At 39.7% G+C, this 17,460-nt stretch overlaps 1 protein-coding gene and 1 pseudogene across 2 annotated transcripts in view; one reads left to right on the top strand and one right to left on the bottom strand.

Annotated features, from left to right (window-relative positions):
- The window catches only part of ACADM (acyl-CoA dehydrogenase medium chain), a 33,220-nt gene extending 16,715 nt beyond the window's left edge, over positions 1-16,505 (bottom strand). Inside the window, exons 1-7 of one of the 2 annotated variants that reach the window (XM_058538307.1) lie at positions 16,417-16,505; positions 11,546-11,633; positions 8,570-8,667; positions 8,382-8,451; positions 7,635-7,735; positions 6,906-6,986; positions 666-796 (exon numbers count right to left, since the gene is read on the bottom strand). In XM_058538307.1, the coding sequence (XP_058394290.1) occupies positions 666-796; positions 6,906-6,986; positions 7,635-7,735; positions 8,382-8,451; positions 8,570-8,667; positions 11,546-11,633; positions 16,417-16,446 (599 nt within the window). In that variant the 5' untranslated portion in view covers positions 16,447-16,505. Of the gene's footprint in view, positions 1-665; positions 797-6,905; positions 6,987-7,634; positions 7,736-8,381; positions 8,452-8,569; positions 8,668-11,545; positions 11,649-16,416 lie in introns of both variants that reach the window. The other variant, XM_058538306.1, reaches the window with a different exon arrangement.
- Positions 13,850-14,247, top strand: LOC131404071 (protein BEX3-like; annotated as a pseudogene).
- Positions 16,506-17,460: the final 955 nt, after the last annotated feature.

Here is a 17,460-nt window from a genome sequence, read left to right as displayed (position 1 = left end):
GAAGATAACCTGAGTTTTAAGACTGCCTTTGCTTACTGCTCAGAATCAGAGAAATGTGCTATACCAGTGGTTTCCCTTTTTCCTCAGAGTCTTGGGGGACGGTTCCAGGAGGTGCTGATGTTGGGTATGGAGAGTGGAGAAAGTAAACCCAGCAGACAGAGCTTTAGCTTTCCTAACCAGAGTCACCAGACCAGGTGTTTCTGTTTTATTTTACAAATTAAACTTCTGAGAGTTAATTTAAAGAAATAGTTCAGGGCTTAAAAATAGTTTTTGAAAATCACTGAACTATTTATAATCTTTTATGGATCTTCCAGTTCGATGAATAAAAATTATCTTAATTGTGCTAGTTTAATAATGAAAGAAGAGAGGAGAGATTTTGAATATAAAGTAATTAAGCAGTAACATACAGAGATAGTGTGTTTTTTTTGTTTGTTTTGTTTTTATAATTTTATTTATTTTTCCCCCAAAGCCCCAGTAGATAGTTGTATGTCATAGTTGCACATCCTTCTAGTTGCTGTATGTGGGACGCGGCCTCAGCATGGCCAGAGAAGCAGTGCGTTGGTGCGCGCCCGGGATCTGAACCCGGGCGGCCAGCATGGGAGTGCGAGCACTTAACCGCTAAGCCACAGGGCCGGCCCTATACAGAGATATTGTAAACAACATACCAATTAGCTTTTCCTCCATTGGTTATCCACATCTTCTGACCATTAATAATATACTCATCTCCTTTCTTTTCTGCTTTGGTCTTTATACCAGCTACATCAGATCCTGCTCCAGGTTCTGTTACACAGTAGGCCTTGAATATATAGAAACAAGAGAAAAAAAATTGAATGTTAATTATTAAATTATGAACATTTAGAATCAGGAGTGTGTTTTATTTTTTAAGCCAGTATTTTAAATATTTTCAAATACCTGAAAATAAAATGTTCTTAGAGAGCAAATAAACCACTCAAATGTAAAAACATTTAATATATAATTTAAAACTAGGTATAGGATACCTATAAACCATATCAAAAACTAAAATGTTAGGTATCTTTAACCAAGTTAAATTCTATTTCACATATACTCATTCATTCAAACATTTATTGAGTGTCTACTGTGTACCAGGTTATGAAGTAGGAGATGGAAAAACCAGAGATGAAAGACATCCTGTCTTCAAGATTTCCACAATGTAACAGTGGAGATGAATCCTATATTGCAATTACATATCTAAGTATTAAGGTTATACACAATGGGCTTGAGAAACTAGCTTAGCTTTAGGGTGTTAGGGAAAGCTTCCCAGAGGTGATGTTTAAATTCATTCTCAAAAAGGAAAAGGAATTCTTTGGGAGTAGGGAAAAGGAGGAATAACATATGAAATGATAACGAGATAAGAAAGCAGGGTTACCCAGTGTTTGTAATAGGAAAGTACCAGAGTTCCATAACATGTAAACTCTGTGCATCTAAGGGAATGGTAGGAAATGAGTTTGGAAAGAAAGGAAGGAAATAGATGACCAAGAACCCTTAAATCACACCAGGAAGTTAAAATTTTATCTGGTAGCAAGAGGGGAGCCTCTTAAGGCTCTTAAACAGAGGAGTGACAAGACGTAAGCAGTAATGGATCCAGGGGGTGGTGGAAGGTAAGCATTACATAGTTGAAGTTCATTCAAGTTTACTGAGTGACAGGTACTGTAGATACAAGGCCTAAAGACACAAGTTCCTTGCCCCTAAGGCACTTATAGTCCAAAACATTTCTTTTTAATTAAAAGTAGTAAGGGTAGGGGCCAGCCCAGTGGTGTAGTGGTTAAGTTTGCGTGCTCCGCTTCAGTAGCCCAGAGTTCGCGGGTTCGGATCCCAGGCACGGACTTGGGATACGTACTGCTCATCAAGCCATGCTGTGGTGGCAACCCACATACAAAATAGAGGAAGACTGGCACAGATGTTAGCTCAGGGACAATCTTCCTGAAGCAAAAAGAGAAAGATTGGCAACAGATGTTAGCTCAGGGCCAATCTTCCTCACAAAAAAAAAAGAAAGAAAGAAAGAAAAAAAAAGTAGTAAGGGTACATAGGGACATTAGAAATGATTACTTAGACCTGTAGGGGCTGGGAGGTGATGAGTGGTAAGGAAGGTTAAAATAAGAGTAATAAGTAAAACTCATTGGAAGAGAGAAGTCTTGAAGGACAAGTAATTGAGGCAAGTAGATCAAAGGCAAGGAAGGATGAAACAGCAGTCGTACAGGGGAAAGTACTAGCAGTTCAGCACTGGAATGTGAAGTATGAAACTAAAAGCCATGAAGAGGCTAAAGAAGCAACCAGGGGCCTCGTCATGGAGGCTGGGGAACATGCCCTGCTCAGGAGAGTAGACTTTCATGCAGTCAACAAGAGTTCACCGAACACTTACTATGGTACCATGGAACCTTAAAGAATCAAGTACATGGGCTTCAGGGGAATAAAGAACACCCTAGAATGCAAAAGTGAGGACTACATGCATTTTTCTGAGGAAGTCAGATTCTAAAATGGGTTCACAGGGGCCGGCCCCTTGGTGCAAGCGGTTAAGTGTGCGTGCTCCACTGCGGCGGCCCGGGGTTCGTCAGTTCGGATCCCAGGCATGCACCAACGCACTGCTTGTCAAGCCATGCTGTGGCGGCGTCCCATATAAAGTGGAGGAAGATGGGCACGGATGTTAGCACAGGGCCAGTCTTCCTCAGCAAAAAAAAAAAAAAAGAGGAGCATCGGCAGATGTTAGCACAGGGCTGATCTTCCTCACAAAAAAAAAAAGTAAAATGGGTTCACAAACTAAAAAATATATTAGATACCATTGTCATTGATGAAATGGAACCACTGAATGTTTCTGTAAAGGCAGGAGAGGAGCACAGTAAGATCTGCATTTTTTTATTATTACAAAGTATAAAGGATAGTTATTAAGAAGAGATAATAACAACTACTCACTATCTTCCAGGTGCTGTTCTAAGTGCTTGACTCATTTAAACCTCACAGTAATCCCTATGAAACAGGTACTAGGTATCTATGTTTTACAAACAAGGAAACTGAAGCGCAGTGAGGGTAATTAGTTTGCCAAGTTCACCAAGCTAGTGAGCAGCAGAAATAGCTGCATAAGGCTGGAGCTGGGGCAAACATTAAGAGGCTTTGCAATGGGACAGGCAAGAAATAAAGACGGAACCGAGAGACAAGCAAGAGAAGGGAAAAAGAGAAAACAGCGTTGAGAATTGCGGTGTGAAGTCCACAGCACGGGATGACTAAATAGGACGTTGGGGAGCTAACGAGGATGTTATGATGACTCCATGTTTTCAGTTTAGGCAGCTTCCAATTAGGGATAATATAGGAGAGAAGCAGTTCTAAAGAGTGGGGAGAAAATACTTTGGTTTGGGACGTGTTTAGTTTAAGGTATTTAAGTCTAGCCAAGAAGAAATGTCTAATAGACGTTATAAAAATAAAACCAGAAAGAAAAATAATACCCCGCAACACATGCTTTGAGGTTCAAATAATTACTAATGGTGGACTATAACATTGGCTCTATGTTTCCTACTTACCAAAACCAAAAAATACTAGTTATAAGTGTAACTGGTAAGTTTATAAGTGTGAACTGCCCATAAGCTGAAGTCTGGCATAGAGCATGCAACTCAGATATTAAGGAAATTAATGAATGAATAGCAGTTAAAGAGAAACAAAGTTTCCCCTGGTCATTAGATATGAAAGAAATTTCTCAAATATATTTTTGCAAAAGGGACACTACATGAAGATATTTCTATAGAATACAGATATTTTGTTTTATCTTTACTATATCTCTTTTAGATATTATACTCCCTACTTTCAGAAGAGACTTTGAGGCTAAGTGACTGTGTAAGATCACACTGCTATTATACGGCTGAGCCAAGACTTGAAGCCAGGTCTTGGGACCCACGTTCAGTGTTGTTGCAGTTATATTCCAGCTACTTCCTAGCTCCACTGGAAATGAATAGTTTTATGACAAGAGTTTTTTTTCACCATTATTAGGCTTTTTACAGAGACTTCTGGGTTCTAAGACCATGTCTGGACAAATGAGTTTACTAAATGTCTTGCCCATAACAAGCCTGTCCTAATAGTCTAATACTTATTTCTAATCGTCTAATACTAGATATATTTTAGATATATATTGTTTAAAAGATTTAACTCAATCTTTAAAAAAGAAATATGGTTTCTAATTATTATTTTAATATTTTATATATATTATATATGCAATAATATAATTAGTTTTGATTTTATGAAATTTTTTTGCACTAAATAGTATTACAAAATAACTACAGTGTGGCCCTTACTTCTCTCTGTACTTGCTTCCTCAGCAAGAGTTTATCTGACCACAGGATCAGGTAAGAGATTAAGTCTTATGAATATGCAACAACAATATATCTGAACTGTAAAGTTAAATCCAAAAACTTGTATCAGCTGCTTCTGTAACGATTTTTACCACAACATTATTTTTATTTTCTTTATTTTTTGGTGAGGAAGATTGGCCCTGAGCTAACATCTGTTGCCAATCTTCCTCTTTTTCTTGAGGAAGATTGGCCCTGAGCTAACTTCTGTGCCCATCTTCCTCTATTTTGTATATGGGACGCTGCCGCAGCATGGCTTGATGAGCGGTGCACAGGTCCATGCCCAGGATCTGAACCTGCAAACCCCAGGTCACCAAAGCAGAGTGCGTGAACTTAACTACTATGCCACTGGGCTGGCCCCACCATGACATTATTTTTAAAAGCAAAAGTCTAAGGAATTTAAATATTCAACAATAGGGAATAGTGACATAATTTATATTACATCCATTAGATAGCTTATTATGCAGTAATAATAGCATAGTATTTAAAAAGTAGAGCATAAGAAAATGCTCATGTTAAAAAGGATATAACTGCATATATGACCCTAATTGTTAAAAATATATTTATATAGGGAATACAGTTAAGACAGTAATACCAGTTAACTTCATATCTGAGGGATTATAGATGTTTTTGTTCTTCATACCTTTCTATAGCTTCTATACTATTTTTATAATCAGAAAAGTTAAAAAAATATTATTTTTTAAAAAGTTTTAGAAAACAATATTTTATGAGGTATAATTTTATAAATATTTATTGGGAGTTAAATAATTAACTGGAGTTAAATAATTAACAATCTCAATGTAAATTAACCAAAACTTATAATTAATATACCTATTGACTATTTTCATTTTTACCCTTGGCTTCATATTTTGAGTACATTTATTGCTATTGTGCATTAGAAGGGGAAAATGTATAGTAAACCTTTATTTATTTATTTTTGGTGAGGAAGATCAGCCCTGAGCTAACATCCATGCCAATCCTCCTCTTTTTGCTGAGGAAGACTGGCCCTGGGCTAACATCTGTGCCGATCTTCCTCCACTTTATATGGGACACTGTCACAGCATGGCCTGACAAGCAGTGCATCGGTGCGCGCCCCGGATCCGAACCCGGGCCGCCAGCAGCGGAGTGCACGCACTTAACCGCTATGCCACGGGGCCGGCCCCAGTAAACTTTTATTAATTCAGAAGTTAGAATAACTTAGGGACTATAGTGAATGTAGTTTTACATATACTGAAGGTATTAATAACAAACATAACTGCCAAAGAAATCTTTAAAATACTCAAACTACTTTTAAAGACTCTTAATATTTTAGAAATAGCTATTTATAACTAAAAAGATAATTATAAATATTCTTATCAATGCATTAGGTGGGTTCTCCTAAGCATCTCTATGCTGCAATTTTTAAGAATATTTCTAATATTATATACATTACAAGAAAGGAATCTAGATGTTTCACACAATTCTTAGACAATATTGAGAATTAACCTACTACACTCTTATTTGTTGAAAAAAATTACCAATTAACTAGGAAATAAGTATAAATGTCTTTATTAAGCAGTTTGCCTGAAATTTAGGTAGCTGAATTAAAAAAAAACATTTATTTTCAAATATTACTTTCTATTCTTTCAGACCAATTTTCACAATTAGCTCAAAACTAATAAATAATTTACTGTATTTTGGTATCACATCCTAGACTGAAATCTGTTCTACTAATAAATAAAAGAAGTAAAAATCCTTAGATAAAAACACTTTCAGAATAGAACCTCAGTATGTATGGAAGTGTATGTGTGTGTGTGTGTGTGTGTGAGAGGAAGATTAGCCCTGAGCTAACATCCATTGCCAGTCCTCCTCTTTTTGCTGAGGAAGATTGGCCCTGGGCTAACATCCGTGCCCATCTTCCTCCACTTTACTTGGGACGCCACCACAGCATGGCTTGATAAGCAGTGCGTCGGTCCACACCCAGAATCCGAATCTACAGACCCCAGGCCGATGAAGTGGAGCACTTGAACTTAACCGCTACGCCACTGGGCCAGCCCCTATATACATATATTTTTTAAAAAATCCAATTTAAATATTTGTTGAGTAGCTCTCCGGGAATTAAATAAAATCTATACATATTCTCCCCAAGTCACTGGGTCATTCAACAAATAAACTGAAATCTTTTCAGTCACTTTATTAGTTCAAAAGACTACTTAGTTCAAACACCCACTGTCATACATTCAATCTGAACTTCCTGACACAACCACTCAGTTCTTCAACTGAAGAGTGCTCCATTAAGTAGATACTTCTCTCCTGGAAATAAGCTAGGGGATTGTTATAATACTTTTTTTGGCATCCCAGAAACATTATAAGTAGGTGTCTTTCTCCTGGAAATAAGCAAGAGGATTATTATGACACTTTCTTGTCAATCCCAGAAACATCATTATACCTAAATACATTGCTAACTTTTGTCTTAATGTGTGATAGCCCCATGTATACACACAGATTGAAAAGGAGAACTAACACCCTTGTTAGCTCCTTTAAACGTGAAATGAAGCAGCGGCTGCACATACTCACACACATGATTGGCTCCTCGGTCATCCTCCCCAAATACTTCTTTTGTTGTTGGTCATTTCCAGCAATAATAACAGGCGCTTGCTACCAAAGGAAAGTGATATTAAAAGAAGAAAGATATTTTCATTCTGAACTTACATACATAGGTATCTAAGTTCAGAGACACCATAATTCAAAACAAGAGAATTATTTTCCCCCAAAGGGTAAGTCCAAAGAACTAGCCTTTATTCTGCCTCTGAGAGAGCCAAAACCATGAGGAAATAAATCTGTTAATCCAAGTACATAAAGTTATATATAGAACTTTTTGGTAATATATTATGTAAAAATCTACTGTAGCAAAATGCACAAATAAAGAATTAAATTGAGGATAAATTACGTGGTATATATGACCAGGCCTCCTCAGAATTGCTCACCAAATTTCAGCACCGCCAGCAGTGGCAGCAAGCCATCCTAATCCTCCTGAATGCTGGTTTTTGGCCTTGCCATTTGTTACCTAAGAACTGAAGCAGCAGCCAAAGTGTACAGTTTCCCCACAGGGACAGCTAAGACTCCAAGTACTGGAGACAACAGGGCCAGAATGATCAACTCTTGGAATAAGCAACTCCAGGCTTCACTGCAGAATCCCGCGTTCTTTTTTTGAAGAAAACTGTGTTCCACCAACCAACCTAACCTAGCAGTAACTGTCTCATTAACAACAGCTCAGTTAGGCAATTAATTTTCTAAGTAACTTACCCCCAGAGAATTTCCTTCAATAGCAGTCTGAATCCCTGTACATCCATAAGCCAATTCTTCAGTAATTAAACAGGCATCAAAAATTCCAAGTCCAAGACCTCCTATAGTATCAAAATGTTTTAAAAGCCCATTATAATATGTAGGCCATCTCAACAGAAATAAAGCTAAACTACTTTAATAACTTCCAATGTGACCTAATTGGTTTTAAAAGCAAATTTGCGAATACAATACCTATACCACAAGAAAGTAAAAAGTGTTCTGGCTAGCACAGTAACAAATTATACTTTTCTAAAATAAGTTCCAAAAATTTCAAAAACCTATCTTACTATTTTTAATCTGGACCTATCTTCCTGTTTCAACTTGATTTTGTAAAAACTTAATTCAGCTCTGCAAAAACTTAGACCCTTTAACCTGAGGAAAGGAGTTGACAACTTTACAGGAAAAAAAATCTCAGTAACATGTAAAATCGAAGGTAGAATTAAAATGCAACAAATTGACCAACTCTAGATAGAGAAGTTACCAAGTTTAGGATCAAGTTAACGTTGGAACCAGTTATAAAGAAGGAAAAATGCCTCCAAGTGTTGAGTAGAAGGCTTCTAAATGCAGGCAAATGCTGAAGTCTGAACAAGGAGACGAAGGTAGAAAGCCATTTAATGGCAAAAAATATTTGAAAGAATGACTGAGTAGAGTTCCACAATTTTTCTTGTTCATATGCATTCTACGATTAAAAATGGGAAGAAAGTTTACCACAACTCTCTGGAATGTGTGTATTCATTAAACCAAGTTCCCAGGCTCTTTTAATTAGGGGTACAGGGTACTAAAAGAAAAAAAGATAAAGAAAAAAGCCCATCACATTTAAAATCTAGATAGTTTGATTATATAATCTTGCAAAAAATGTAAAAGACTTTTTCTCTCTTCAAAATGTATATACCTACCTCGCCAGTTTTATCATATTCTGCAGCAACCGGGATTATCTCCTCCCTGGCAAATTTACGAGCAGTAGCTTGAAATTCTTTCTGCTGTTCAGTTAACTCTAAGGGAAAGTTATTTAGGAAACATTAAAATAGGACAGTGAGTTGAGGGAAAAAGTCCTCTGAAATCAGAATGTAGGGAAATTTATATTTATAACGGAGACTTTAACCCTTGATTAACCAGAAAGTCAAAGACTACACTGTGCTTTCATACTAATCAAGATTTCACTGTACAATGTAAATAAATCTATGTCAAAACAGATGCTAAAGGAGGTAGGTAAGATTTCTAGCTTTTATAAATGAGTAATAGATATAAACTTGAGTTTTTCTCTTCTGATTGGTGAGGTAAAAGAAATACTTTTTTTACTTATTACTAGTTCCTAAGCAGAGTTATCAAATGTTTACTAACACTGAAATGAAACTAGTATATAAGACATGCCCTGATCTCAAGAATCAATGTAACTAGGGAGATGAAACATGCTCGGTGACCAAAAACCAATAATCTGTTCCAAAATATCATATAAGAATATCAATACCATAATTTCAATTTTACTCCTTCTTTAAACTCAGATAATTTAAATTTATAAATTAGCATAAAGCAATTGGTAAAAGTGGTGGGAAGGTTTCCCAAAAGGTAATAATAACATAAAACTCTGCTGTAATGCTATGATAAGTGGTGTCCAAACAATTCAATTACATAAAATATAGGGTTATGTTGTTATAAAATTAACAAAATGAATATGGTGGCTGGACTGAGGACAGGAACCAATCGCTGTTGCCTTTTTTCAGATCCACACTATCATAGGGTTTTAATGTGGTTGCATCCAACATCAAAAGACAGGTAAAATTTAAAGAGTTAGAGGGTATTTTGGGCAAGAAGAATGAGAGCAAAAGCACAGAGGTTAAGAATGAGCAAGAACGTTTAAGACTATAGTAATCAGGTGTATAGGGATGTGAGAAAGAAATGTAAAAGACTTTAGAATTTTGATGCTGAATCAAATAGCCTAAGATCAAATCTCTCATTTTATAGATAAGGAAACTAAAGCCCAGACTCAGAAAGTGATCGCCCTATAGTCTTACAACGAAGGAGCTGTAAAAGTATACTTTGAGTTTCAGTCCAGTCTTCTCTACATGACAACTTTACTTCTAAAATCAGGGCCAGTCCATATCAAGGTTGTGGGTAGGTAAAGGGCAGGGAAGGCAGGGATCTATTATGTATTATTTATTGAGAACCTACTTTGATCCAGTAACTATGTACTAAAGACTTTACATATATCATATAATTTAATCTTCAGATAAATCTTGTATTGTAAATATTACCCCCATTTTATAAAGCAGCAGGTGCAACCGGTCATAGGTATCCCTATTCCTTTACTTGAGTTTCACAACCTCCCCCTAAACTCTTACATTATCTCATCCTCTGTCACTCAGCAACCACCATATTCCTCCTGCTAGTCTCTTACCACTGAGTATGAATCTGTATGTGACAAACTGAAAGTAGACAGCAATCATACCATACCAATGCTACCATCTCAATAAGGAAGTAAGAAGATCCAGTGCCCCAAACTAACCTCATATTGCTTGAAAATTTTCATTTAATTCTGTTAAAAAAAACTTTATATAAAGAAGCTAACCATCTTAAAAGGTAAAATAAAAACCAAAAAGCATAACCCTAGAGGGCTTTGAGATTGTCATTTGTACCTGGATGTGAATTAATCATCTCAGCTGTCTTTTAACTGTTCTTCTGAGAACAAGTAAACTGAGAAACTGAGAACTGAGTTTTTAAGTAGAGAAAAGGTAATAATTTTGAGGCAAGAAGCACTTTAGGAGGCAAAGGATACCAAAGATATGGATTATTATTTCAAAATTTTTTGCCCAGGGTCTTCATTTTAGAGAGGAAAGGGAAAAGAAAATCTTTTTTTTTTTTTTTTTTGTGAGGAAGATCAGCTCTGAGCTAACATCCAAGCCAATCCTTCTCTTTTTGCTAAGGAAGACTGGCCCTGGGCTAACATCCGTGCCTACCTTCCTCCACTTTATATGGGATGCCGCCACAGCATGGCCTGACAAGCGGTGCGTCAATGGTGCCGGGATCCGAACCCGGGCCGCCAGCAGTGGAGCACACACACTTAACTGCTACGCCACGGGGCCGGCCTCGGGAAAGAAAATCTTATTCCTTTTCCCTCCAACACCCCATGGCTCCCTGGTCCCAGGACTGAAAACTACACCTAGTAACACCCAAACTGCAGTTCAGATATATCATGGCCAAAACAGGCTTTGGCTTATTAGCAGGCACCTAGCATTGTGTATCTAGCACGTGTTGAAGAAGTATTTGTTGCAGGGGCCAGCCTTGTGGCATAGTGGTTGAGTTTCGCACACTCTGCTTTGGCGGCCCAGGTTTGCAGCTTCATATCCCGGGCACAGACCTGTGCCACTCATCAGCCACGGTGTGGCAGTGAACCACATACAAAATAGAGGAAGACTGGCACAGACATTAGCTCAGGGCTAATCTTTCTCAAAGAAAAAAAGAGGAAGATTGGCAACAGACATTAACTCAGGGCAGATCTTCCTCAGCAAAATAAATAAATAAATAAAAGAACTATTTGTTGCATTCAAATTTCTAAGTTGAAAATTATTCATATGTATCAGTAAATCTGTTAATTATTTTGGGGTATATATTTAGAAAAAAAGGGCAGGAATATATATGTATGCTGCTAAGACAGATCTATGTGTAGGGTACTCAAATACGAAAAGAAGAAGAAAACAAGATCAGGAAGAATGGGTATGACCAACTGTGAGAAATCTGTGAATGGTGATTGGTTCTACTCATTGGCAGACATTACCAAGTTTGTTTAAAAACATATTCCAGATGAATACGTATACAGAGCTGCATATATATAACAAATATAAGTTTCAAGTGAAAAGACAGAACGAAACATATACCAAAACTAAATCCCAATCCTCGTTCACGTTGTAGGGCAGCTTTTGTATGTTGTGATCTCCAGTCAAAACGAGAAATACTTCTCAGGAGCTGTAAAGAACAATTCTATTAAAATAAATTGGATAAATTAAACATCAATCAAACAAGGGAATGCTAACAATTACAAGTGAGTACAGCAACTTGTTTGACCGTGCTCAAGAGCATAGTTCTTTAAGTCATCACTTAAATGCCTTCAAGTACAATTTGATTTCTATATTAAATAAGCACCAGATATTTGAAGACCTATCATAAAGAATTTTTTTTTGGTGAGGAAGATTAGCCCTGAGCTAACATCAGTTGCCAATCTTCCTCTTTTTGCTGAGAAAGATTGGCTTTGGGCTAACATCCGTGCCCATCTTCCTCTACTTTATTTGTAGGACGCCTGCCACAGCATGGCTTAATAAGCAGTGCGTAGGTGCGCACCTGGGATCCAAACTTGCGAACCCCAGGCCGCCAAAGTGGAGCGCGAGAACTGAACCACTACGCCACGGGCTGGCCCCATAAAGGAAATTTTTTTTTTAAAGAAAGCAATGAAATAAAACTAATCAGTGCTATATGGTATTGTAATGTGTCCAAGACTTGCCTAATCCATCAACTTTGATACCCTGTTACTGTGAGCCCTGAGAGCCAGCCCTCGTGGTCTAGTGGTTAAGATTCAGTGCTCTCACCACAAGGCCTGGGTTTGTTTCCTGGTCAAGGAACCACAGCACCCGTCTGTCAGTCATTATATTTTGGTGGCTGTGTGTTGCTGTGATGCTGAAAGCTATGCCATCAGTATTTTCAAACACCAGCAGGGTCACCCATAGTGGAGAGGTTTCAGTGGAGCTTTCAGAATAGGACACTAGGGAGAAGGACCGACCTGGCCACTCACTTCCAGAAAAAAAAATTGGCCATCAAAACCCTGTGAATAGCAGCAGAGCATTCTCTCACACAGTGCCAGAGGTGAGAAGATGGCACAAAAAGACCCAGCAGGGTTCCGCTCTGCTGTGCGCAGGGTCACTAGGAGTCGGAATCAACTCTATAGCACTAACAACCCTGTGAGCCCCCCAGGTGTGCCTCTGGGAATCTTCCCCTTGGAGGACCCCATTTCCTATACCCTCACTCTATTTAACAAAACAAATTAGCCCAAAGCCATGTTCTATATTTTCTGCTGTTGTCTATAAGCATTCTCAGAATGCTCTAAGCCAGAGGTCAGCACACTATGGCAGCCTCCATTTTTGTAAAAAAACTTTATTGGAACACAGCCACACTGTATTGTCTATTGCTGCTTTGACAGCAGAGTTGTGTAGTTGTTAGAGAGATCATATGGTCCACAAAGCAGAAAATATTTACTATCTGTCCCTTCACAAAAAAGTCTGCCAACCCTGTTCTAAATTATTAATATACTACTTGTCTTAATATCTGAAATATAATATTTATTCAAAAGGATATATAAAAACAATATAATCTGATATACACATATTATTCCTTTGCAATCCTTTTTTATACTGATAAAAATGTACACAAAAGTAACCACTTGCATTTATTAAAGTTACCAAACTGGGGGCTGGCCCTGTGGCATAGCAGTTAAGTGTGCACACTCCGCTGCTGGCGGCCCAGGTTCGGATCCCGGGCATGTGCTGACGCACCACTTCTCTGGCCATGTTGTGGCGGCGTCCCACATAAAGTGGAGGAAGATGGGCACAGATGTTAGCCCAGGGCCAATCCTCCTCCTAAAAGAGGAGGATTGGCATGGATGTTAGCTCAGGGCTGATCTTCCTCACAAAAATAATAAATAAAAATAAACAATAAAGTTACCAAACTGGAAACTATATTGGAACTCCTGAATAAAGGTTGGGGGACAGCCAAAATTACACAATTTACACTTCAAAAGACTTTGATGGAACTATCCCTAAACAATTCTAATAAGGTAGACACTGAAAGAGGAGAGAAGCTGCACAATATACTAAAAGATCAAGAACTGAACTTGCTTTGTTTTTCACAATCTGTAAATCCACTTTGTAGATGACAGCTTCAACTTGGAAAGAGAATCACCTACATTTAAAGTGACAACATAGACTGTCAAATATCTTAATTTAAATAGCCCTTTAAAAATGGTAACATGCTGGACGCAGCCGTCAGTGCAGCCCCCTGCTGCCCTGCCCACAGCGGGCTAGCATCGGGCCTAGGGAAGGCAGAGCAGGTCTATAGGTCTAAGTGTCAAGCATCCTGGCAGCGGACTGGTGGCAAGAATCAGGAGGAAGAGGAGACAGCAAGGATCCTACCAGGAAAACAAACAAATGAAGCACCCCCTGCAGAAGGGAGAGGAAGATGGCCCTTCAGGAGGGAGCAAAGGCTGCCAGCCCGCAGGAAATAACAGATGGCACAGGCTCCCTGACTTGCCCCTAACTTCCTGTGGGTCATACCCAACAGGCAGGTCAGTGATGGGATGGGTAGAGATGAGATGATATGGAAATGTTCCTGGAAGAGGTGAGAGAAATCAGGAGAAAACTTAAGGAGCTGCAGTTGAGGAACTGTCTGCTTATCCTTATATAGGGGACCTCTCTAATCACCGTGACTATTATGATGAATTTTGCCTTATGCCTTGACTCCTGCCATTTTCCATGAGACTAATCCTGTGATTCCCACTGTTGTTTTCTTTTTCCTTGCATTTTCCTGATAGGCCTTTACTGGTCCGTTTGCTGTGAACCTTGTGTAATTTCCATGTGTCAGGTGGGTTCTGTGTTACCAGCTTCTAATTGGAGATTCCCTTGGCACCTAGTCTAAGTTTCTGTCAACAGTAGAGTATGAAAATTCACATTTCTTTGCAATTTTCATTAATTTTACTTTGGAAGTAAAACATGGTTTCTCTGGTCCTCATTGACTAGCGGTCATAGTCCAAACCTATTGTTGTTTACAGTCACATTCCACTATTAATTCACTGAATCTCCAGGTCAAGCCTAGGATTAAGGTACTATTTTTATTTCTGTTTTGCATATGAAGAAACTGAGGCTCAGGGAGGTCAAGGAAAATTGGCCAAGGTCACTATTAGGAAGCAGAACCAGGATTCTAACTCTCACATTTACTATCAAGAGCCCATGCCATTAACCACCTTACTATACTGCACTTTCGATTTAAGTCTCCTAATTGGTTATTAGATTCTATAAAGAAGAAAAATATCCCACAAAAATCAGACCAAAAAACTTGACTGTATTCTAAATGTGTGTTTAGACACCAATGCACAAAAATGAGACCTCACAAAACAGGTAAAATGGTCTGCTGAGGGACTTCAAATAGGGAATTAGTGGATTTAAAATAATTTACAAAAAGTCAGCTTACCTATGATTTTTTAGGAAAACATGTTATGTAAAACAAAGTACAAAGGTAGCTACAGCCAGGGAATAATGCCCATTGACCTGTTAGTTACGTAATCATGTTAGTCATTTAATTAGAGAGGTGGCTTAGTAGACATAGAATATAGAAATAGTACATTATTTGGAGTTATAATTGCTGAATTTGAGTCTTGACTCCACAACTACTTTTAAGAACCTGGACCAGTTACAAACTTCTTGTAGCTTCTTTTCAAATCTGGAAAATGGGGCTAAAATCTTACTAGATATTTTGTTGCGATGATGAACATAAGATAAAGTTTTGAAAGCATAATGCCATATAAATATTGGTTTTATTACTTTGGACTCTCTGGCCAGAACAATGAAATTCCAAATCTGCAAAAGACAGCAACTTTAATTAAGCATCAACTCTGCATAACAGCACAACTATAATTAAACACTTTTGCATATTTCTTAGGAATATAGAGTCTTAGTTTTAAGGGAGTGTCAAAGAAGTGACACAGGAGTGTAAGTTTTCTCGACCGGGTTTATCTATATCCTTCCTTGGAGAGATTGAGAAATCTCTTTTTTTCTGATGTCAGAGTTAAAAATCATTTTTAAAGTCCCCCAAGTTTTGCCTTCAGAGTCCATTAACTTGTATAGCAGTGACGAATATTGGGCAACAATCTATCAGAATTATTCTGAATTCTAAAACTGCTGCTTTTTTGGTCAAGGACATAACTTTCTTAACTCAATTATAAGTGACATTTAAATGGCAGTCTTGTGTGAATATATCAGTATTTAAGACAGCAAAATGCATCTAGTGACTGAGACAATTTAGAATCTGTAAGACACAACACTAGATAGATAGACAAGCTTCAAGGAAAAATCTGTGGTAGGTTTTTTTTCAACTTATGCAACGTCGAAGCATGCTACTCCATATTGCAACACAAAAAGCGTGTTAAACATATTAAGTATCTCAAAGAGCAGCTGCTCCATTTTCCTTTCCCCGTGACTTCGCAGGCACCCAAGATAAGACTACCTGAATTCTGCACAATTACAGAATGACATCTACTTTATCATTTCCTTCTTGGGCTGAGGACAGAGAGCCGGTATAGAGAGTTTTCTCGAAGAGATACTATGCCAGTTCAGCAAAAACAGGGCGGTGCTTCTGAGATCCCCCCAATTCAGAGACAGCTTCACTTCGGAAAGGGTGGGATTCCTAAGGGAGATATTTAGAGGGGTCCCGGGCCAGAGACAGAAAAAGGATATTCTGAAAAGTGAGCGCCGCCTATACAGGGAGCAGTTGCCGGGAGGAAACGGGAAAGTGAAAACCCGGGATGCACTGTGTCCCCCAGGGAGCCGAGGGGCCGGGACGCCGGCCCGCAGCCAGGGCTGGGCGAGGCGGGCTCCTTCCCCAGCACGGCGTCCTGCCCCTCGGGCCGCCCCTATTTTCGGCCCATGCCCCCTCCCCGAACACCACAACCTCCATTCCCCACCCCCAGCGACCCTGCTTCTCCTCTCACCCCGCAGCTTCGCCTCAACACCGCTGCCATGTTGCCCCGCGGGCGGGTCCCTCAGTCTCTGAGCCAGGGGACAAAGCCGGGACTCCGCGGCCCCGCCCACACGCTGGGCCGGCCCCGCCCACACGCTGGGCTCGCCCCGTGGGTGTGGGCGGGGCCGGGGAGGGGACGTGGCGGCCGAAGGAAGGGCGTGCAGGCAGCGGGAGGAGGCCAGGGCGGCGTTTGCGGGTTAGCGACAGCGACACTCGCTGACCTCGCCTGTGCCCTCCGGGCGACCTTGAGCGGGGGTCTAAAGCGCTCTCGAGGCCCGACCTGTCCGAGGGGTGGTCCCCGAACGGGCTTCGCTTCCCTCTGGTCGTCCGAGTCCCGACGCCGCGCCCTCCGGGGGAAGCCGGGGCCGACAGCAGTGCGGAGACGGACACGGAGGGCTGCAGGGCGCGGAATCTGGGTGAGAGGGCTCCCGGGGCCTCCGCGCGGGCTCCGGCAGAGGCCTGGCGGAAGCTGGCCGTCTGCCTTGACCTTTACCGGAGAAACCTACCAAACCCAAATCGGGTCTGCTTTAAGGACTCAAAGTACACTTAACTCGCAAACGCTGGACCTAAAGAGAATGGTGTTCTGTGCTTCAGACAACTTAAACGGAAATTTAATCACTTCGGTAAATTCGATCATTTTGAATATTCCGGAGGCTATTTGTTACTGAGCACGTGCGTGATGAGGAGAGTATCCTTGGAAATAAGGGTGCCAGAGGAGGCTCTCTAAAGGTCCTGGCTTCAGCGAATGAATGTTGGAGCTGCCTGAAGAATTCTACTTAAAGTCACCCTCTCTCCCAGTTAGCCCCTGAGTTCACACGTGATAGCTGTGATGTTGCAAAGCTGGAGAACTTTCAAGGCTGTCCCGGTTTGGATAGGTATTTGTGAAAGCTAATAAAAGCCCAAATGCAAGCTAGGAGTGTAAATGGTTTGCATAATTCCCAGGACTTTTCATTTTTATTGTTACCTTCCCAGTTTTGGCCCTCATCATTCACCCTTAAGTCTTGTTATTAACTCG

The sequence above is a fragment of the Diceros bicornis genome, chromosome 4 (assembly GCF_020826845.1).
Source record: "Diceros bicornis minor isolate mBicDic1 chromosome 4, mDicBic1.mat.cur, whole genome shotgun sequence".
In the NCBI taxonomy this organism is placed as follows: Eukaryota; Metazoa; Chordata; class Mammalia; order Perissodactyla; family Rhinocerotidae; genus Diceros; species Diceros bicornis.
The sequence above is the reverse complement of the archived record's forward strand: the minus strand, read 5'-3'. Positions and strand labels throughout refer to the sequence as shown.